General features: G+C 37.4%; 2 protein-coding genes and 1 long non-coding RNA gene across 3 annotated transcripts in view; 2 read left to right on the top strand and 1 right to left on the bottom strand.

Moving 5' to 3' along the window:
• Positions 1–19050, top strand: part of TARBP1 (TAR (HIV-1) RNA binding protein 1) — a 36159-nt gene extending 17109 nt beyond the window's left edge. The window contains exons 15-30 of the mRNA XM_034060474.1: positions 991–1184; positions 1856–2111; positions 2195–2383; positions 5440–5639; positions 5780–5851; positions 7824–7944; positions 9312–9422; positions 9968–10117; positions 11956–12042; positions 12639–12835; positions 13806–13887; positions 14698–14869; positions 15113–15304; positions 16225–16349; positions 17482–17618; positions 18665–19050. Coding sequence (XP_033916365.1) covers positions 991–1184; positions 1856–2111; positions 2195–2383; positions 5440–5639; positions 5780–5851; positions 7824–7944; positions 9312–9422; positions 9968–10117; positions 11956–12042; positions 12639–12835; positions 13806–13887; positions 14698–14869; positions 15113–15304; positions 16225–16349; positions 17482–17618; positions 18665–18824 — 2445 coding nt within the window. The 3' untranslated portion in view covers positions 18825–19050. The remainder of the gene's footprint in view (positions 1–990; positions 1185–1855; positions 2112–2194; positions 2384–5439; positions 5640–5779; positions 5852–7823; positions 7945–9311; positions 9423–9967; positions 10118–11955; positions 12043–12638; positions 12836–13805; positions 13888–14697; positions 14870–15112; positions 15305–16224; positions 16350–17481; positions 17619–18664) is intronic.
• A 289-nt stretch (positions 19051–19339) lies between these two features.
• On the bottom strand, positions 19340–21149 carry COA6 (cytochrome c oxidase assembly factor 6). Its single transcript, XM_005145989.4, has 2 exons — positions 20856–21149; positions 19340–19873 (listed from the first exon to the last, which is right to left on the bottom strand). The coding sequence occupies exons 1-2, from the start codon at positions 20997–20999 to the stop codon at positions 19778–19780; spliced, it is 240 nt and encodes a 79-aa protein (XP_005146046.2). The 5' UTR covers positions 21000–21149; the 3' UTR covers positions 19340–19777.
• A 91-nt stretch (positions 21150–21240) lies between these two features.
• On the top strand, positions 21241–23112 carry LOC115946015 (uncharacterized). Its single transcript, XR_004080171.2, has 2 exons — positions 21241–21438; positions 21860–23112. It is a non-coding gene; the product is annotated as an uncharacterized lncRNA (long non-coding RNA).

Here is a 23112-nt window from a genome sequence, read left to right as displayed (position 1 = left end):
TAATAGTTATTATAAACATATATGATATGAAATGATAAAAAATTTGTGTGAATATGTATGTGTATATGTACATGCCCTAATACATTCGTATGTGTTTTCAGTTGGCATTGTACTGTTAATGTAAAATATTTGTAGCTAAGACTTGTAGCACTCTTGTTTCCTTACCTTAAGTTTTTAGAAGTCTGTACAGCTAAAGTAAAACTTTAGTTATAACAATGGACTTTTTAACTTTTATAAAAGGAGGAGATTTAAATTAAGATTTGTTGGGTATAATCTTTAGTGTCTTCTGCATTGAATTGATCAAGAACACGTAATAACCCAGTAAAATTAGCAGTATTTGATTTGCTGAGTTTACTTTTCTAAGGAAACAAAGAGCAAGACTCAGGGTTTTTTTCTCTTTATATTAATTACATTCTCATTCTAGTAGTTTCAAGTAACATTCAACTTTTAATACCATTAGGTTAGCATATGTTTATTGGCTTCTTTATTGAGACTTTCTATTTCATGCTTGAATATGTGTATCACACAAAATAACCATAGTAAGTGTTGTGACCTCGTAGCTTCTTGGAGCACTAAGCATGTGGTAATCTGAATTTCAGCTGTGTTACTGCATTGTGTTTCTGACTATCTGGACATGATTTTTTTTCTAGTTGCTATTCAGCAATATACATAAACTGCTACCTGTCAAGATACAAATATTCCATCATAGTTGAGTTACACACCTGCACTTAATGAACAATTTACTGTAATTTGCAAGGTTTATACTTTTTTCAATGCTTGCAACTTGTGATTGAGCGCACTGACCCAGCCAAGCAAAGCTGTGTTATGCATAGGGTAAGAAAATAAGGAAGTGGAAGGATGCAGAATTGCTACCTTATGATGTCTGCAGTGATACAAGTAGGAGGATTATCAAATGTATCAGTAGGCTATTTGTATCACATTAGAAGAAATTGTTGGGTGTTTGTTCATGTATGATTTGGTTTTACTTAGGAGCCAAAGCTTCAAGGACAAATTAAAAAAGTAGCTAGCATGGCTTCACTTACAGCAGTTTGTGAATTAATGGATCAGAAACCTGAAGCACACCTTGACTCTCTGCCTTCTGTGGATGCTCTGAAGAGGTTTATTTCCTTTTCTCAATTCAATGATGTGTTAAAGAAGCCATCTTATATTGGAGAAGAAAGTAGGTACGTCTGTGCTATAGCTTCAGTAGTTCTCCAGAACAAATTTGGTTAATGTGGAGCAGTGATTAAGATGATGGTTTTTCTTGTTGTTTTCTTTGATAACTTTTTGCCAAGATAAAAATGAAGAATTCTGAACACAAACCATTCAGTTGCTCTTTTGTTCTAATATTCAGGTGTTAGAACATTAAAGCACCCATAATTAATGAGACCAGACGTTATTTTGCTTAGTCCTTTAGTGATATGAAGCCAGATGTAGCTTTGAACATTGCTTATCCTTATGTTAATTTAAATATATATACACTGCACAAAGCTATAACACATATACAGGCAAGTTGAAATGGAAATTACTGTTGGGCAAGGGAAACCCAGAGCAAGCCTGAGGGCCAAAACCCAAATACTTGGATAAGAGAGATGGTCAGCACGTAGTGATGCTTCCATTGAATACTCTCCCAGATATTTATGACTGATGAGAGTGTCTGAGTCTGAACTGCTTTTTCTTTGTTTAAAAGAACTTTGTCAATTTCTCTCCCATGAACTCATCCAGTCTCCCCTTGAACCTGTGTAAATTTCAGTGTCTTGAAGTATAATGAGTTTGTACAGTTAAACTGTTTCTGGTGATTAGGAATGTGCAGAATAAATACAATATGTATTTAAGAATAATATTCTTCCTACAGCTTATGTGAAGAAACAACATCTCAAGGATGGGGGAAGATAGTTGCACGCTATGTTCGTGACCAGTGGATTTGCCTTCGTTTTGTTTTAAGTTCATTTCCTACACTGGCTCAGGAATATGAAGAAACTTCTGAAATGTCGTTATATACAGTTGAAAGGTCAAGAAAAATTCTACAGTCTGCATTGGAAGCCCTAACGATACTTCCTTCAGACCAAGTTTTACCTGTGTTTGACTGCATGAAAGTCCTTGTTCCCAAGGTGAAAGATAAAACTACTACACACTATTAATAGTTTTGGGGGTATATTTTTGTTTGACACTTTGTTCTTCTCTTTATTTCCAGCTTCTGGACTCCTCGGAGCCTCTCTGCATAGAAGCATTTGATTTAGGTTGGAAAATTATATCGTCTTTGAGCAACACACAACTGATATTTTGGTCCAATCTAAAAGCTTTTGTTCAGTTCATCTTTGATACTGAAGTTCTAGCTGTTGCTGCAAGTGCGAAAGGTCAAGCATATACCAAAATAAAAGAGGTCAGTTTTAAGAATTCTTTTTTGGCAAGGGAACATAATTTTTATCTGGATCTAAAAATGTATTTTATCTTCTATTTTCACTTCAGCCATTGTTGTGAATTTATAATTTCCAAAAGGTATTAGTTTGAGAGTGTTTAGAAAAAAGATCTAAGAATTAAACTGAGGGTAAACAAATCTATTGTTTTTGTAACAGAAGATTTAAGGTACTATTTCTTTGTTTTTTAGACTGTTCAGTTTCATCTGCATCGAGAAAAAGTAACAAGACTGAAAAACCAGTTATTTTTATATTATGCACTTCCTCTTGAATGTTTTATTAAGGATTTTCCACCTGAACTGTCACAAACTATTCATATTCTGGAAGGAATATGCCTTTTTCTAATAGTTCAGTATTTACAAAAATACATTCTTAAGTTAGAAGCTTTCATAGATGTTGCTGAATAAGACAACACTGGCTGCTTCTTTAAAAGTGTTTTTTACCCTCTGGGGACCAGGTATAGGACATGGTAGCACTGCCTCCATAGCCAAGAGTTGCATGCAACTTCCTTGTGCTCCAAAAAGTAGTGTGTGTGGGGGTGTTCTTTTTCCATTTTAGGTCACTAAGACTGCATTCGATATTGAGATGTTGGTTCATCTTTGCTTTGTATACTAGAAAGTTGTTTACTGTTTCTTTTCTACATAATCTTTTTTGGGTGGTTTGGGTTTTTTTTTCTTTTTCCTCTCTGAGCGTCAGCTAAGTGCTTTTATGCAGAACAGTCCACAATGACTGCAAGACTTTCACCAGAGCAGTAATACGTCACATATTAGTTACTAATATATATGTATGCTTAGAATTAGGTCTCATGTGCTGCATTGTACTTGGCACAGAAATCATACGAGGAGGGGTTGCAGTCTTGAGTTTACGTCACCATAAGTAGCTGTGTCCTGGTGTCACACTTGTATCTGTAAAAATTAGTAAATGTCTCCAGCTTTATTTTCAGCACAGGCACTCCAAAATGATTGATATCTCCAGATTTAACTTCAGTGTCCTAAAATGCAGTCTTATTTTTTTTCCTTCTGCTCTTTTTGAAAACTTGATTCAAATGACTGTGACTGTCATGTATTCTAAGCAGTAGATAAGACTTTGCAATTATAGTCTTCATATGGGCATAAGACAAGATATATATGTTAAGATGGTAAAATACCCATTCAGTTCTAGGAATCGGTTAGTTTTTTCTTTTAGTGAATATCTGTAATGGATAATTGTATGCTCAGTATTGTTGTAACTGATGAACTTTCCTTTGATCTTAACTTTTGTTTAAATTCTTAGTACTACTGTATTAACATCAGTGTTAGTATTTCAAGCATTATGTAATATGTATTTTGCCAATGTTGAGCATCTTGAGTCTGTGTGACAGCTATCCCATTGTCTGCAGTGGGACATACCATGACAGCAGGCAACAAGGAACTAAGGAAGGTCTCCTGTACTCAACAAAGGGCATCTGGTTGAGCCACCTTCTGCCCCTTCATAAGAAAATGAAGATAAAGTTCCCAAGCAAGTGTTTGCTTATGTATATTCTTATGCAAATCCCCAGCAGTCTTTGTTGCCATTGACCCCTTGTGCAATGGCTGTATAGTTTTAGCTGAACAGAAAGGAAAAAATGAAACTCCTTGATACTAATTTGTCTCAGAAGCAGAATTTTAATTTCATCTTCCACAGTGCACTCTGCCTTTTCAATCCTTAGAAAGGGTGGAATAGAGGGGTATTGCTAAGCCAGAAAAGTGAGTATTGCTATGGTATAATCCAGATGGATTTTGACAGAAGTGCCCAGAGTACTGTGTTCTTAGGCGTAATTTCTTCTGCTGCACTTTACCTTTGTGCTTATGTCAGTGTTAATTGTGCTAGAACTTAAATTTCTTTTGTGTGTGCTGGACTTTTACTATGTTAATGAAACAATTGAAAGACATTCCAGGATACAGAAATGTGTGGTAAATGTCATGCTGCTGCCCTCCACGTGAAACGTGGTAGCTCAATTTTGGAATTATTAGGAGAGTTACAATGTGTGTCTTTGCACTAAAAGAAAACTTTGAATTCTTTGTAAAAAAAACAACTGTTCCTAGGATTTTTTTTTCTCCCAGAAAGTGTTCCTTCAGAGAGCATTTCAGTATTGCAATTTAAGCTCTTCTTGGTACCTTAATCCTCAGCAATGCAGAACAACTTTCTCTATAAAAACTGCGTTACTGTCAGAACTGTCGGATTATCAAAAGGGAATATTCAGAGTGGGGAGGAGAAGCAGCCTTGTCTGGAAAGAGCTGACACACTTCTGGAAAACCATTCTCCTGGACAGCTCTAACTGATGTTGTCTATAAAGGCATTTATAAAAAACCCTACCCATTCATTCGGAATCTCCCTGTCCTCTCCCAAATGCTTGCAATTGCTTAGAAAAAAATTTACTTTGTAACTGAAGTTTACTCTTGCACTGAGCCTAGTGATGGGAATAGCAAAGAAGAATTTGGGGGCCATTTTCTTTGTTTAATTTTTTCTCTTTCTGGAGAAGTTCTAGGCAGCAGTTTTGTTTATCTTAAATATGCCCTACTCAAAACCAAAACATAAATGACACATTTTTCCACTTGAACTCACGTACAAACTTTTAACTTCAGCATGAAGGTAACCCTCATTAAAGAAGAGAATTAGTGATTTGGCTACCTATGGAAGAAATTTTATTTATTTTCTTCTCAGTTGGTAAGGATTGATTGAAAACACCAGGTTTGTACTCATGAAGTAAGCCCAGGTAGCGTTTGTTACAGTTATTGGGAGATTTGTATGAAGCAGCTGGTGTTTAATCTGTTTAAGCAAAGAACAGTTCTATCTTTTGTTAATTTAATCATATAACTGGGCCAGTCATTGCCCATTCACCTGACCTTATAATCAGAGAGTTGTAGATTTAAGACAGCATTTACATGAGCAGATATAGGATGCAGAGATGATCAGACCTGTTAAAATAGATATCACTGCAGTAGTACTCTAATAATTCTAGTGCTTCTGAAAACTAGATTTTGAATCTTTTCTTTCTTTTCAGATAATTTTCAAGCTGATAGATATGTCTACCACAAAGACTGGAGTATTCAATGTAGTCCTTAGTCACTGTTGTCGATCTTGGATATTTCCCACTGTTGATGAGAGAAGTGCCTTGACAAATGCTTTCGTAAATGCTGGAAATTATTGTGAACTTATTACTGAGGCTTGTGTCTTTGGAACTGTATTTAGGAAAGATCAGAGGTATTAAAAACATCTTTGTGATGATATTTGTTACCATTTTGTGCACTTTGTTTTCTTTTTAACTTTGAGATAACTATTGAAAACAATTTTTGTATGGTATTCTGCTAATTTTGTTCCTTTGTCTTCTTTCATCTGTGAAGACTTATTCAGGACGTGCATGCCTTCATAGAAAATCTTGGAGAAAAATGTGCAGCAAACCTTGTTACAGAAAGGTAATGATTTGGAGGATATATTTTACAATATTTAGTGTGAATTGTGTCTTCTGTTACTACTGATTTTAAAATAGAATAGATGCTGGTTTTGAAGTTGGCTTCTTATCATAGCATATCTCAAATTGGATGGGACCCATAAGGAGTATATTCATAACTTCATAAAATATTGGTAAAAGGGATATACATTATATTAATAATACATATAGTGGCTACTGGATTAGTGAGTTGTTTTTTTGTCATTTCACTACCACCTTTACTCAGTGAATGAAAGAGAAATAGTTCTAACATAGTGTTTTGAGAAGCATTAGTAGCTGATAAAACCTGAGCTTTTAAAAAATCTGCTGCCAAAGTTCACTATTCCATTTTAATCATAGAATAGTTAGGGTTGGAAAGGACCCTAAAATCATTAAGGGACACCTCACACTAAACCATGTCATTCAAAGCTCTGCCCAGCCTGGCCTTGAACACAGCCAGGTATGGAGCATGCACAGCTTCCCTGGGCAACCCATTCCAGTGCCTCACCACCCTCACAGTAAAGAACTACTTCCTTATATCCAATCTTAACTTCCCCTGTTTAAGTTTTAACCCATTACCCATTGTCCTGTCACTACAGTCCCTCATGAAGAATCTCTCCCCAGCATCCTTGTAGGTCCCCTTCAGATACTGGAAGGCTGCTATGAGGTCTCCACGCAGCCTTGTCTTCTCCAGGCTGAACAGCACCAACTTTCTCAGCCTGTCTTCATATGGGAGGTGCTCCAGTCCCCTGATCATCCTTGTGGCCCTCCTCTGGACTTGTTCCAACAGTTCCATGTCCTTTTTATGTTGAGGACACCAGAACTGCACACAATACTCCAAGTGAGGTCTCACGAGAGCAGAGTAGAGGGGCAGGATCACCTCCTTTGACCTGCTGGTCACGCTCCTTTTGATGCAGCCCAGGATACGGTTGGCTTTCTGGGCTGTAAGTGCACACTGAAGCCAGCTCATGTTCATTTTCTCATTGACCAACACCCCCAAGTCCTTCTCTGCAGGGCTGCTCTGAATCTCTTCTCTGCCCAACCTGTAGCTGTGCCTGGGATTGCTCCCACCCAGGTGTAGGACCTTGCACTTGGTATGGTTAAACTTCATGAGGTTGGCATCAGCCCACCTCACAAGTGTGTCAAGGTCCCTCTGGATGGCATTCCTTCCCTGCAGCGTATCAATCACACCACACAGCTTGGTGTCATCGGCAGACTTGCTGAGGGCACACTCAATCCCACTGTCCATGTCACCGACAAGGATGTTGAATGAGAGCAGTCCCAACACAGATCCCTGAGGGACACCACTTGTTACTGCTCTCCAGCTGGACATTGAGCCATTGACCACAACTCTTTGCATGCGGCCATCCCGACAGTTCTTTATCCACTGAATGGTCCATCTGTCATATTGATGTCTCTCCAATTTAAAGACAATTTTCTACCAACTGCTTCTTGGTTTTCACATGTCTGGCTGTGACAGTCTGCAGCTGTGTGATGCTTTGTTATCTATAATGCCATTAATTCTACTCTTGGCATTAATTATTCCAGATGTCCCCGAGTAACTAACAGGAACCAAGTGTTGTTTTGGAGCAGAATATTTGACCAAAACTTTAAGCATAAATTAATTGTTTTAACATTACCATTTACAGGCACAGAACTTTAAAAACTTTTTTATGATAACAGCTGTGCTTATAGAAAATAATTTTAAATGCTTAGATGCTGTTAAAGACTTGTAGATAGAAAGAAGGGCAAGTTATCTGGAGCTCACTAGTATTCTTCATCAGCGATGATGAACAGACTTTAAAATTCTGGTTCTGGGTATTTGCATGTAGTCTCACTACAGGAAACTTGATGGCTAAAGGTTCAAGATTATGTTTGGTGCTCTTTTTTTTTTAATTTAGGAATTCCCAATCTGTAAAAAAAAATATTTTGATTAGTTTTTTATTTTTATTTTACAGTACACATCGAGATGATCACTATGTTCGGATTTGTGCTATTAAATTTCTGTGCTTGCTGGATGGATCGAATACCTTGCATAAGACATTCATGGAAGACATTTTCATCAAACTACTTGATAAAGTAAACTTCTTTTCTCTTGCTGTACAAATGTAATGTTAGTATAGTTACTAAAATGCAAAATATTTACAGGTGATAGGATTATTTAGTTACTTGTGTAGTCTGTCAAGGTTTGTCCAGTAGTACACTTTTTTGGGTTGTAAGGCAGAAATTACTTCAGCTGAACAAAAATTCTCTCAGATTTATTTATTTCTTTTTAGTGGATGTTCTGACTTCATGAAACATCATCCAAATTCTAACCATTTTTGCATTACAAATCTTCCTTTAGGCTGCATTTTGAAGCAACACATTTCACTTTTTAACAATTGGAGACTACAGACTCTCTCTTAAATTGAGAGAGCTGTTGTCTCCTTGAAAGACCTTTATAAATAGATTTAATGGAGAAGGCTTGGGTCTCATTTTCATTTATATCATATCTGCTTACGCTTTGGCATCAGTCAGTGGTAAATTACCACAGCTACTATTGGAATATCACCCATGCATTCTGGTGCTATAGAATTCTGCTTTTGTCTGAAGAACACGAAATGGGTAGTCCTTCATTCTTGTCAGTAAGCTGCTGGAGAAGAAAGGATACTATTTGTGTTGTAAGTTTGATAAAATGGGAGAAGTGAGCTTTAAAAGTTATTTCCTTACTTGCTTAAATATGAAGCTTAAACATGTAAAAGTGTATTTGCATTTTAATATTAATAGAGGACTTGGATCAAATTATTTTCTTTTTTAAAAGTAAAAATAGTTTTTGGTGTCACGTATTTTGAAGACCATAGGCAAAGCTATATGAGAACATGAATTTAAAATCTCTTAAAAGCTTTATTTATCTAATCTGTTTTCTGTCGTGAAACATCTTTATTGCAGAATATAATTTTCTGTCTCAAAGCTAGAGCTGTAGTTTCAAACTGATCCTGATTGATAGCATGACTAAATCTTTTTTCTTAAATACAGACACTAAAGTAGAAATGCTTTATATACTCATCTCTTCAATTAGGATCTTTAGTTCCTACATAGCTAATTGATAGATTGAGTGCTCATGCTCCCATTTTATGTAGTACTGTTTTAATTGTTCATGTACAGTAGGTGCTGTAAATTCTTAAGCTTCTGCTGTTTGAAGAGTTTTATTACTTATTTTTTTGTGCTTCTAACTAAAAGTACTAGTTGAATTGTATTTTTTTTGTAACTTTCTGAACTTCCCAAACTTCCCATGGACAAGTTTCAAAATTTATTTCTGAATAAATGAAATTAATATATTTTTCCTAACTTTTATATTTAATGCTGATACTAGATATGCAGTAGGTGCTGCTTTCCCAGTACAGTATATTTCCATGTATTCAATTTTAAGGGAAGAATATGTAATAAACTTTTTAATTTGCTTTAAGGATGAAGAGGTATCCAGATCTAGAACACGGTATTATGCAAACTCTTTACAGCATAGAATTAAAAACCGGGTATGGCAGACACTCTTGATTCTTCTTCCGAAGCTTGACCAGGTATTGCTCTTCACTATGAATTCTTAAATAAATATCTCCTTTCAAGGATACTTTCGTGTCATGCAAACTGCATATGTTAAATTACAGCACAGTATAAGGGGCATGCAGTTTCTGTGGCTGATGTAGGAGTTTTGTGTAGTTTCATTCTTTCTGTCTGAATTAATGGATTTATGATGCATTTTTCAAGTTCACTTGAAAACTGGTTCTTGGACTTGTAAGTTATAGGAGACTAGATCATGCCTGTTAAAGCTAGCTGAACTCTGTGCTAAACATCCAATTTAAAAGCTTTCATGTCATAAAAATGTTGCTACTTTATGAACATTCAGGATATTGAGAAATCTTAAGTTTCAATTAACACTTCATAATTAAATAATAAAAGGTATAATAAAGAAATGAGATGGTTCTAAAATGTTTGCATCTGAGTATTAAATATTTCTAATATTAAGACAAAGCTGAGAATGTTCTTATATATATATATATATTTTTTTCCCCTTCATGGACGTAACAAACAAGATACCAAGTGATTTATGATCTTTTTTCCTCAGAATTTTTTGCAAGGAATCCTTGACAAAGTCTTTCAGGCTGGATTCAGTAACAATCAGGCATCTGTGAAATACTTCATAGAATGGATTGTTATCATGAGTCTACATAGATACCCTCAATTCCTTAACAAATTCTGGGATTGCTTTTGCTATGTAAGTAAGAATTTCGGCATTCACTTGAAGAATAATTCAAAGAGGGTACAGTTCATCACCCCATACCTTATTTTCTACGTATTCCAGTTTCCCTTTGGAAGCAATGGGTTATTGAGCCAATCAAATTAACTTGGAAGTGGGTCTGAACTATAGCCTGAGATATTTGTGATACAGAAGTAGCTGAAGACAAATGACTTTTTCCAGCTGAGATTTCTTGAGTACATTAGGTATTGCTCTGAGCATAGTGAGTTGGAGTACTCTTCATGGTCACAATACAAGAGTCGTCAGGAACACATGGATGCCCTAGATTCTGAGTTTAGGAAGATAGTGTGAAGTCACTTGTGGTTTCCACACCCAGCTTTTGTCTTCTGCATCTTGTTTGTCCATGGGAACATGACTTGCATAACACACATTCAGTTTTTGGCTTGTAATATGCACTTCTCTCGCAGTGGAGTTCTGTAATGTGGTTCCAAAAGCTGGAGGCAGGGTTTGAATTATGGCATCCAAAAGTTGTAAAAGGGTTGACTGAGGAGAACTGACTTGCTACCATTTAATTTTTACATCTTGCATGATGAAGTAATCATCCATAAGAGTTGACTTGTGGAAATAGTAATTGTCTATATTGATATTATTCAATTTGTTACCATTGAATATTTGGGGTGAGTAGAACATGTATGTACATGCATCTCCTCCAGTGCATAGGAAGATATTACTTGCAGTTGTGCCTCTACTGAAGCTCACCACTCATAATAATTCAATGTAGATGTCATCTTTTTTATCAAATAGCCTAGTTGCTACTCTAGTTTTTAAAACAGCTAAACAGTAGAACAAGAATTAAATTAGAAAACTATACATACATTTTTTTCCCCAAACGAGGGAGGTTTTTAATACTTTGCTTGCTAGTGGTGCTTGCTGGGGTTTTCTTCTGATTTGTCCTTTTTATTTTTTCACCTGCACAGGAGAAAAAAAATCTTTACAATTTCTACTTTTGCATATATATACTATATATGTATACAACTGCACAAAGATGCCTTGTCATGCCTATCTGAACTGATAAAAAGTGTAGCCTTTTCCTATCTGAGGTCTTTACAAAAGCTCATGCAGTTGGAATTACTGTCACTTTAGCAGATGATGATCTGTTGGATTAAAGCAATCTCATGCTGATAGCAAAGGCCCTGAATCAGATTGGGCTCATTCAAACAAACAGCAAGCAGAAAAGATGTAGATTTATGAAAAAGGAATACGGATTGTACTTTCAGAGGCTGTCCTGAAAAACAGTGACTGAAAAGGTTTTTCAGGATCATATTGAAAAATAAGCTGCTTGAGCACCCAGTTCAATGCTGCATCAAAATGGATGAATACAAAATAGATCTGTAAACAGAAGAGTTGAATAGAAGTGTGGAAACTCATTTCTTCCAGTACAGAATGTGGGTGAGGCAGCTGATAATACTTGGTTCTGCTAGCTGCTAGTGCAGCTGCTAGCTGTATTGGTTCTACATCCAATACACATGTGTGTGATGACATGGAAAAATGCAAGCACTAAAAAGAATCCCTGAGGTTTTTATTGGGTTTGGGGTTTTCAGACTAGGGAATACAGCAAATTTGGGTTGAATTTTAGCTTATTTACACTGCTATATATGTTGTTCTGAATAGTGTGTTAATAAAATGCAAATAACATGTTAGGAAAAAATAAATCTGAACTTCATATTTTAGTAGATTTTGCTGTGGAAACACATGGGCTTTGTTAATAGTGTGATATTATTGCATGTGCAGAACATGCTTTGAAAACTTTTAGAGTATAATATGCATATTTCTTGCTACATTCTCTTTTGCTTTAGGGCGAAGAAAAGCTTAAAACGAGCATCTGCACATTTTTATCAGTGTTATCACACTTTGACATCATTCTTCAAAATACCTCTGAGAAGGTAAGTTTGACTGAAAGTGTTCATTCTTTTCCAGTTCCACTGTGTATGGATTTCTGAAATAAAATCCATTATTGCGATTTTTCAAAGGTGCAAAGGTTTTTCAAAACCTTTTTAATACCTGCTTCCTACTAAGGTATGCTTTGGTATGGAAAACACTGAACTTTAAAATAGATGATGAGATACAGTCAGATGTTACATTAGAATAAGTACTTCATATCTGTAGCAATCCAGGCATTTCTATTATTTTTGTTAATGTTTGCATACAGTTGCAAGATCAGAGCTAGAAAATCTGAAGTAAACAGAGGTTTCTGTGTATGCAGAATTAATAATTTTTAAAACAAATTAGCACATTTTCAAGACACTTGTTAGGGCAGTACATCTGTGTTCTAATGAAAAGGAAGGAAGAAAATCAGGACCACATTATGAAGCCTGGTTTTGCACATATACATACTGTTAAAGCTTCTGTCTTTCTGAAATGCTCTTTTTTGAGTAAGCCACTGTTTCTTGGGCCACTCTTCCTTTTCTACTTCTGAATGGTACATTTAGCCTTAACATATAAATGGAAGAATCACTGGGGTTTGTGTTTTCTTTTGTAGAAACCAGCCTTGAAGAAAGCCCTCATAGTTGTTCTACAGTGGTGTTTCAACCATAATTTCAGTGTACGACTTTATGCATTAATTGCCCTTAAAAAAATCTGGGGCATGTGCAGAATGTTGCACGTGGAAGAATTTGAAGCTCTGACACCAGTTATTGAATCTAGCCTTCAACAAGTGGAAAACATGCATGGTACAGGGTTGGTAACATTCATCTTGCTTAGAGTCTAACATTATTCTTCTGAGCTATTTGCAGCAGCCTAATTTTCTTAAGCAGTACTTGATAATTTCTGTGGGTTCATGGGGTTTTTAACTCTGTTAAAATTAATTATCAGCAAAGTAAATGAAGTCGTAATTCAGTGTAGCATCACAGTCTGAAAGCACAAGAGATAAAACTCAGGGCATGTTTGAACAGTGCTCATAGTTTAGAGGTGGGGTAGAAAAAAAAGTCAGGAGTGCTTAATTTTCTTCTATGGTGGATTTTAAAGCAAAAAAATTCATTCTCCCAAACTTCCTGATACCAGTAAATTCTTAAATATAAAAATCCAAAATGCTTTTGGTGTTAATACTTGAAAAAAAACCCAAAAAACCTTCTGTGGGAGGAAGGTAGATAGGGAATTTAATTTTGGATGATGATTAAATGGGCACTACAGAAATGCTTTTCTGCCTCCTGATTTGGAAATAGAGCAGTGAATTTAATTTTGTACTCTGTGCGTGTGGCTTTGTGTGTGTGTATTCTTATTTTTTTAGCTCTGTTTTTAGGAGTTAATGAAAAATATTCAGTTTCTGACAGTGGTGTTGTCAGCCAACATAAACTCTATTTTTGCACAGCTGTAAGTTGTAACTAAACTCTAGGCTAATATTCAGTTTCCTCCAGAGGCCTACCTAGATAGGATACTCTTTCTTGTGGAACCTGCTGCTTTTGATAATAGAATTTGGAGACATGTAACGGACCTTCCTTGAAATATAAGTAAAACTTATTTCCTGCATACTGGGGGGTTTGTTGTTGGTGTTTGTAAATGGGTCCTTACTTAATTGTTGAAGTATCTTATTTCCCATACAGTACATAATAAATATGATCAGGTTGCCTTATTCCAGTTTGATAATTGAAGAAATATATCCATTACATTGCGTTTGATGTGCATCTTGCTTTACTTTCTGCAATTGCAGGAATGCTAGAAGGAACTGGCAGCGAATCCAAGATCACTTCTTCTTTGCAACATTTCATCCACTTAAGGATTACAGTCTAGAGGCAAGTCTAAAATTATTGCTGATCTTTGTATTTGTGTAGTTTTACAACTATGTTTTTATCTTCCTTTGTATGTTCTAACGTAGGATGAATAATGATCAACTATTATTCATTTAAAACTGAAAAATTACTTCACCTAATTGTGATGGATTTTAGACTAAGGCTGCAGCTTAATTATCTAATTAATACTGTGTTAAAAACCTAGGCTAGTTAAGAAGTGGTGTATTTGATGAATTTGCCCATCTGTGGGAGTTAATCAGCTTTTACATATGTGACTAGAAGAGGTACTCCTAATAAATGAAGAGCATCTACTTAATCACATGTAGTTTGTTAGGATTTTTAAGGCTTCTGTTCTTAGAAGTAACTTTTGAGGATGCTTAAAATTGATGTGAATTGATACAAATCTATAACTTCTAGAGCACCTTTTTCATCTATTCTTTTTGCTATAGCTTAAATAACTGACAAATGAATAAACACTAAGGAAAGGAAGGCAGGCAAAAGTACTGGTGCAGAGCAAAATAAGACATAAAGGAACTAAGCTGAAAATATAAGAAAAACATGAATGTGAAAAGGGGTATGTGTGTTTAAAAAATGCCTACCTGGAGAGCAGAGGAGACTAGATCTATGAAAATTTGGGATAGCACTCTATGTAAAGCGATCTATGAGATACGTTAGTAAGTTATATCAAGTACAAAGAAAACCAAGATCATAGAATGCTAGATAAGACATGTGGTAAAATTACTAGAGATGAATTTATTATCTGTTTCGCTTGCTTTAGTGGTGCTCTGCTAATAACACTGTGTTACACTGCAGACTATATTTTACATTCTTCCCCGCCTTTCGGAGCTTGCTGAAGATGAATGGATCTCGCTCTCTAAATTCGATAGATTCACTGACATTCCTTTGCCGCCAGCATTTCAGTGGTATCATTCCCAAACTGAACTTCGTGATCTGAAACCAAGTGACTGGTCTCAGCAAGACATGGGTAAAATATAGCTAATCTATATTAAATGCAATTATTTGCATGTAGTAGCCGTATACATCTGTGTTCAATCTGATCTCTTTTTCTTAGCTGAAGTAGACTTCTATGTATGTGAGCAGAGTGTATACCATAAAATAATAGTAAATGACTAATGGTGTCTACAGTATTACCACTTAGATAATCTTTACTGAAGCAGTAGTTTTGCTACCACTTGCCTATCTGTATGACTACTAATTGTTTTTATAGGTTCAAGTTCAGCTGAAACAGATAGCCAGACAGAATGGACTGATGTTCAGAAAAAGATTATACCCTGGAAAAACAGTACTCCCAGTTTAGACCTGGAAATGGTAGCTCAGGACCGTGCTGCTAAACTTGGTAAATCAAACAGCAGACTGATTGTGGTGGCTTCTCTAATTGATAAACCTACCAATTTAGGAGGTAAGGTTGATGGCACATCTTATTTTAGATCAGTTGGATAATAGGAATGAATTTCATTTTATGTTGATAATTAAAAAACTATTTAAGTACTGCTCAGAGAAATAGATTACTCTCTTGGAGAGGTGGTAACCAAACAAAATACTATTTGCTACAGAAGAAGGGGTCTTCTATAGTTTCATTCCAAGGGGGTTGGGGGAGGAGGAATTACACATAGTGTGCATTAATTAAATAGAACTTTGCTGTTAAGTCATGCACAGTTTCTTACTGCTTTTGTATTTTTTGTTAGTTTTTCAACAATGTTCGTAGTTAAAGGAAATTATTTGCTTTTATGTTCTTTTCTCTAACAATTAAGCCAAATCTTGTAGACCTACTACTTTCTAATGACGTGAACAGGAAAGTGCCTGTTCCTGATTAAGTGCTTTTCACAATGTCATGCAAGCTGTGATATAATAAATCCTCCAAATACCTTATTGCATTGTACTTGCTGTTGTTGTTTAAATAACTGCAGTGAGACTGTTAATGAAAAATAAGCCCACAGGCTGGTGCTGTCTGCATTGTAATGTGTTATTCTCTCAACGTAATGTCATTTAACAGGTATGGGGTTTATAACTTCAGCATGTGTGTGTGTATGTGTCAGTCCATCCCTGATGAGGCTTGTAAGCTGACCAATTACTCTGTAGAAGCACATTTTCAGATAAATACTTTTCTAATTTTTATCTAATAAGTTACAAAACTTTTTTCCACCTTGGTAAATTATATGGAACACGGTGTGGCTTGGAAAAACTGGTGTAAGACTGATTAAAAATAGAGGACTAAAGTAACCATTTCTCTTGGATTTTTTGTCCTTTCTCAATTGCTGAAATATTCTGGCTTTGTGTTTATTTGCTACACAAAAATCACTTTAATTCTTCTACTTGCAGGTTTATGTCGTACAAGTGAAATATTTGGGGCATCTGCACTAGTTGTGGGCAGTCTTCATTATATACAAGATAAGCAGTTTCAGCATCTTAGTGTTTCTGCAGAGCAGTGGCTCCCCCTTGTCGAGGTGAATAGAAACCTTTTAATAGCTCAGAAGTGTACTGTACATCTTCAGTTCATCAGATGTATAGTTCGGAGTCTTTTTTTATCTGGTAAAAATGAGCCTTTTATTTAACAAAAGCTCCCACTGTTATCACTGAGACTTAATCTTCAGTATTTTGGTATAAAATGTGGCTCAACCTCGTAAAAATTGCTTATCACAGCAATAAGAAATTAACATTATTTTTAAATTGACTTTGTGAGCTGTCATTGTTACTCTATTTTTATAGTAGTGAGCTGGAATTTAATGTTTATTTATAAATGTTGAACAATGCTTCATTTACCTTACTTGCGCCATTGCTTTTGGTAACTTTGTGGGGATGATCTCCGAGCTTGCCTGAAGCTAACTTGTGCCAAGCTTTTAGAACCTATTATCTAGCTTATAAAAATGAGTGTTTCGATCTGTATATTTAGTATTTGGTAGAAAATGTTTGTTATATTTTATAATAAACAGTTTTTCAAGGTCACTTTTAACTCATCTGAATAATTGAGTGCAAATTTTTCACCACCTCCTCTCAGTGTTTATGTTCAGCCTATTCAGATTTTTCTTGGTAGCTACAGTGTTTTGCCTGAAATAGAATGCTGATGGACATGTGTTGTCATGCCTAGTCTCTGCATAGAAGTCTACTGATGATAGAACTTCTGCATGAAGGCATTTAATATGAATAAGCAATTTAGAGAGTAGAGTGCAGACAATTCTTCACTGCAAGCTATCACAAGTTGTAATGCAGGCATGTAAGGCAACTCAGCCTTGGTACTGGGTGTTGTATTGTTTTAGGAAGGAATTCCAAGTTAAACAACTATGCACCTTCTTCCTGTTATTCTTCTACATTCAGATGTAAGGCTTGTAGCTGTGAGAATCATAAAAAAAGCCTTTTTGTTCATTGTATTTGTAGAGTACATTTTTTTGTGACCTTAACCTCGTGTGCTACTGCTGAAGAGCTTTTAAAATGTTAAGCTATGCATATGGCCACTACTTTAGGAGATAAAAGTCATTAATCTTAAAAAGTCTAAGTATATCGATTTTCACAGTTACTTCAGAAGTTTACAGATGGTGATATTTAAATATTTATGTATTTTTCTCTGCTTCTGATGGACAGGTGAAACCATCTCAGCTTGTTGATTATTTACAGCAGAAAAAAACAGAAGGCTACACTATTATTGGTGTGGAGCAGACAGCTAAAAGTTTTGATCTTACAGAATATTGTTTCCCAGAGAAGTCACTGTTACTGCTGGGGTAAGAACATACGCATTTTTGTAAATGTACCTCTTGCAGTTCATACCTTCTAGTAGTCAGATTTTGGTCATGTGAAAAGCAAGTGGCAGTGGTGAAGGTGGATTTAGAGTGCAAAGTGATCATGGAGACAGCAGAGCTTGGCTTTGTATGCTAAGGAGTAGGTGGTGTTGATACCTGCTTCTGAATGATCCTTCTCATAGTTAATATGCTATCCATACACTACAACTACTTTTTTTTATAGGTGGAATTAGCAACAGCACAGATTATAGTTTTCCTGGTGTGATAAGAGGTTCCATCAGCTCATTTCAGTTATTTGGGGCCCTGTGCGTGTAGGCAGCAGTTTGCTCAGCAAGAAGGGGGCTGTCTATTTGCTCTGCTTAACTTGGTGAGGACTGGAGATGGGTGTGGAAGCATGCATAGCTGGGAGATGCTTTAAAAATCAAGGATGAGGCACGAGACAAAGCAATTTTCTGCAGTACAAGCAGAAGCTGGGACAACTACAGAGAAAAGCAGTAATCAGTTCCTACAGGCAGGCAAGCCTCATATGTGACAAAGGGAAAGCTACTTAAAGAAGTCTAGAGGAAAGCTACTGAACTGTGGGGTCACCAAGTGAGCCCAGAAGGGCGGGCAGAAATACTGGGTTTTCAAACCTTTTTATATGTAGCTTGTTTTCAGAATATAGTTTTCATCATTACTTTGTTCTCTTCTACTTAAAACCACTGTTCTAATTACCGATAACCTTTAGTCAGCTTCTGGTGTGCTCATTCTGAAGAGGGGAAACATTTCCAGTTCAAGGCTCCAATCAGTCTCAACATTCCCTCATACCAAGACCTCAATGAATGTGACGTGGGCAGTTAGAGCTTCCCTGTTGTGCCAGCAGCTTCATGCCCAGATTGTTTCCTATACAGCTGTTCATTAGGTTCAAAATAAAGGCAGAGAGGGAGTCTTCATGTTGTGTGTTCAGCTGTTGCTGTACCAGTGAACTGAATTTTTTTCTGACATCAAAGCTTAGTTAGGTCTCCCATGCTTTCTTTTTTCTTTACTAGAAATGAACATGAAGGAATCCCAGCAAACCTGATTCACCACCTGGATGTCTGTGTGGAAATTCCTCAGCAGGGTATCATTCGATCCCTCAATGTTCATGTAAGCGGAGCTCTGCTGATTTGGGAGTACACAAGGCAACAAGTCATCAAGCAAAAACAGTAAAAATAACTGTCAAAGAGTTCTGTGCCTTATAGTACAGATGGGTGACTTCCTATGGTGCTACAACGTGAAATTCTGAATAGGCAAGATACAAACTCAGGGTGAATGGGGATTCTTCGGTTTTGCATGTTTTATTCTGCATAATGTTCAGACTGACTTTTAAATGCCTTAATACTATACCTCCTTAAATAAAACTGTTGCATTGGAAATAAATACTATTTATATTGTATGTGGTGTGGGTTTCTTATTTCTTTTTACTATTAGAACATCAGTATAGTATGTGAAGAATCCCAAACTGAAAAATTTACTGCAGTTACTTCAGTTGTGATGACCATGCTTGAAATGAAAGAGGTCCCTTCCTGTAACCTCAATCAAAACTTACTGCAGCTAAAGCATTTTATGCCTCCAGCATGTTTTTCAAGGTAAATTCACTTACTTTAAATGCCACTCCATGCATTAGGTCTTCTAATAGCTGCTGTTTTATAAACTGATGTCTGACTTTACCACATATATCAAAGTATTTTAAAATACAGTTCAATGACAAATACAAATCGTATTATACTACCATCTCCTTTTGACAAGGAAGTCGGAATGGACTTTTTATCTTAAGGAAAAGCTGGTTAACTTACTGAAAAACAGTTTTATTGTTCTCTTCAGAATTATATTACATTATTAAACAATCATTTATTCCCATGAAACAATTTGACTAATTGTCCATTCAAAACCTTAATTTTTGAATAGCCCCGCACCATATTTCTTTGACTTATTCTCATGAAAACGCTATCCACAACCATCTTTTCCCAGCAGACACCTGAGACCTGGTAAGAGGAACAGCACTGTGCATTTCAGGGAGACAGTTGGGTTACCAGTTCTTGAGCTGAAGCAGCTTCTGTCACTTTCTCTTGCTTTTTCCTTCCATAGTTATTCTCACTAGATTCATTTTGAAAGCAGAGTACCTAGGACTTCCCAGCAGCTTCTGGAGGATGATACCCTTCTGTTTCCAACTTCTTTTTATATTTTAAAAAGTCTCTTCTTTTGTCAAAATATTTAACCTGTTTGAAAAAAGATATTTGGAATAAACTGGCAGAAAAAGAGGCTTTATGCATCACAAAAAGAATAAGGAATAATGACCAAACTTGAGGAGGATTTTAACTCAATACATTAGTTAGGAGCTTCTTGCTCTGATGAAGAAATTAAGAGTGGAGTATTTGTTTTGTGGATTTTTTTTTAATAATTTTGAAAGTGAACTTCAGTTTCCTGCCGTAACCACCCCATTACTTCCATAAACATCTGATAAAACCAGTCTATTGCTTTGCTATTTTCACTGCTTGTGAAACCATCATCACTAGAGATGACATACAGCAGAAATGCAGCATTCAAAGTCTAAGTCACTACAGCAACTGTGAATGTACTTGGGTTTTTGTTACTGACTTCAGTCCACTCAGCCCCTCAGCCACTGCTGTTAGCAAAAGAGCATTTAAAAAAGAAGTACAGGTTGAGCTTAGGGAAACAAAGGCACAACATGAATGGGTTACATGGAAGTCGATGGTTTACTGTGAAGTTACACTGCATGAAGAAGGGTGTGCACAAGGCATCAGATGCCAGTCTTAAGATCCCATGCAAGTGCGAGCCCTGTCTATGGCCTCCCTTCTGTACTACCCTTTCCTCTTCAGCAACTTCTGTGCACTTCCACAAACTTTTGAGCGCCTTTCTGAAATTTAACTAAACAATAAGCCTGTATGCTTGCATAGTTTTGTATTTATCTGGAAGTTTGACATTGTGATTTTCTTTCCCTTTATACCATACGCTTCTATCTACTTTTCACAGCTCCCAGGTTAGTTAGTGCTCTGCTCAAGAGTTGTAATTTCTCGGCAAGGCTAAAAGCGTGCAAACCAAGTTATGTTCTGAAGGGTGCAGGGCTCTCTATGAGAAACCGTTAAGACAGCACGCCCTCTGCAACGCGAGAAGCCAGAGTTGCCATTCTTAACGCGGTAAGCGAAGGCCGAGGTCGCGCCCGGAGCGGCGGCTGCTCACCCACTGCTGCGGGCACAGCGACTCGAAGGACAGCCGCAGCTTCTCGCACTTGGAGGCATCATCCCCGTGGTTGTCCAAGCACTGCCAGAACTCGTCCCGGGCCCCCCAGCAGGCCTTCCTCTCCTCCATTGTCGGCGCCGCCATCTCGCTGCCCACCTGCACGCAAGCGGCGGTGTGTCCTCGCAGCACCGGGTCGGCTGCGAGCCGGCCCCAAGGCACCCGGGGGAGCGGCTGCCTGAGAGCGCTGCCGGAGGGCAGGCCGCAAACCAGCACCGCCTCCCCCGCCCGCCGAAGGTCACGGCCCCGGAAGCGATGCGTCGCCTCTCCTAGTGCGCAGGCGCAGTCCTGGGGGAGATTGGTCACGTGCTTTGTCGTCATGGGGACGGAGATGCGGTATCCCCCGGGGCCGTGCCGGGGCTCCCCAGATCATCCTGTCGCAGTAGTTCGGTTTCCCCTGCCAGGCCCTTCAGGGGTCCCGCTTAGGGAAAGGAGAGCCCTGGGTGTTTCACACCCCAGAGACACCCCAGCCGGGCCGGGTGAGCTCAGCTGAGCGGCAGCACGGGGGAAGACCCCCGCAGTGCTGGTAAGGAACACCCAGCAGCGCGCTATGTTCGGTATTTTATTTGGGAGTCGGCTGTGTTTCCTTGTGGCAGTCCCTGCAGCTGAGGAACTGGAAGCCTTATTTTATGCATCACCATTTGCCTGGCTATGCGGGGCAGTGTTGCAGTTTGGAAAGCGATCACCCGTGTTGCCGTAGTCGCTCGCTGCACTGGTGGGAAGGGTGGCGTTTTGTTAGCTGGGAAGAGCCCAACGCTGCCGGGTGCAGAACCACTGCCAGCTCCCATGCTGATGGCTGGTGCTGCTTTGGGTGCATGAGGCCTCTTGGCAGGTGGGTCAGGGAGCGGGTGGAGCTGCCGACCTGCCTTGAGCTGGTTTTCCTTCTCAACATGCAATAGCAATTCCCACTGGTGGTTATGGGCATGCTCATCTGGTTCTCCTTGCAGGTGGCTCACTTACCTCTCTACCAGGAAAGGTATTTTCAGAGAAGATCAAGGATTTGTGCTTCTTCTGCAGAGTACCTTATAAGCCAGCCAGATCCGGAGGGGATTTCATTGGTTGAAATACCTAACCAACCCCTTGGAAGGGAAACTTTTTGAAGCAAAGAAAATGTGACTGCTGCTGTACACAGTACAGTATATAACAGCCTATGTTCTCATCCCTGCCTATTTGCTTCTGTTTGTTAGACTGTGATAGGTAAAAGATAGAAATGCAGTAATTTAACATCTAACAGGAGGGTTAAGGTGAGTGGAAGCCACTACAAAAGTAGAATTTCAATTAATGCTTTTCTGTTGAAAAGGATTAATATAGAATTAAATTTATATTACTGCTTATTTGGAACCCTTTTGCACTGAAGCTTTTGCAAAGCAAGCTTTTACAAGCATGAATATTGAAAAGGGCCAAAACACGATAATAGGAAATGTCAGTTGTGTTTTAGATTTCAAGATTTATGGTGCATGTAATGTTGTTTTGTTAGTGCATTGTAGAAACAGAGTGGATAATATGATTATGTATAATTAATCGCAAAGTCTGAATAGTACACCTGGGATTTGTGATAAATAATTTATTCTTTAATGATCTGTAGCCCAAGAAATACTCAGTGGACACAATTGTAAATAACTCCATGTAATGGATATTATGCAAATTTAGTGATCTGGTTTTAAGAAAGTGCATGAATAGAAAAAAGGTTTCTCTAGTACATTTTTAATGGCAATATTTCCATTTGGTTAAACTGCTGTCATAAGGAGGTGGATTTTTTTTGTTGTTTATTAGCCAATTCTAAGTATCTATATTTAGTCTCTTGCTTTTGGTAAATGTGCCCAGTAAGTAATAAATGGGATATTTATAATACTGGGCAGAGGCAAATGTTCTAGAAAAATGGGAGGCTGAAAAAATTCGGGATTTGTTAGGTGCACTGCTGACCACAGTTGAAGCCTTTGAATTACGTTTCTATTTAGCAGTTAGTGATATAGATGTTATTAAAGAAATAGATACCTGTCATGTTGAGTTTTGTGAATATCCTTTTAACAATAACCTGCTTTAACATCTTTGGATGAGTTAGCAAGAATTTAGGGTTTTGAATGAATAAAGAAGGAGTGTATGAGGAGAAGGAAAAGTGTAGCTTTTGTTTGGCAGCCTTACCAAATCAGTTTTCTGAATCTCTGAGAAAATGTGCATTATAAAGTTATTTTTCAACTAA

This window comes from Melopsittacus undulatus, chromosome 3, assembly GCF_012275295.1.
Source record: "Melopsittacus undulatus isolate bMelUnd1 chromosome 3, bMelUnd1.mat.Z, whole genome shotgun sequence".
NCBI classification, from domain to species: Eukaryota; Metazoa; Chordata; class Aves; order Psittaciformes; family Psittaculidae; genus Melopsittacus; species Melopsittacus undulatus.
The sequence above is the reverse complement of the archived record's forward strand: the minus strand, read 5'-3'. Positions and strand labels throughout refer to the sequence as shown.

Coding starts and splice junctions, on each gene's coding strand:
- COA6 (XM_005145989.4), bottom strand. CDS start 20,999: ATGGCGGCGCCGACAATGGAGGAGAGGAAGGCCTGCTGGGGGGCCCGG. Junction 19,874..20,855: donor CGCTGTGCCCGCAGCAGTGG/GTGAGCAGCCGC, acceptor TTTTTCAAACAG/GTTAAATATTTTGACAAAAG.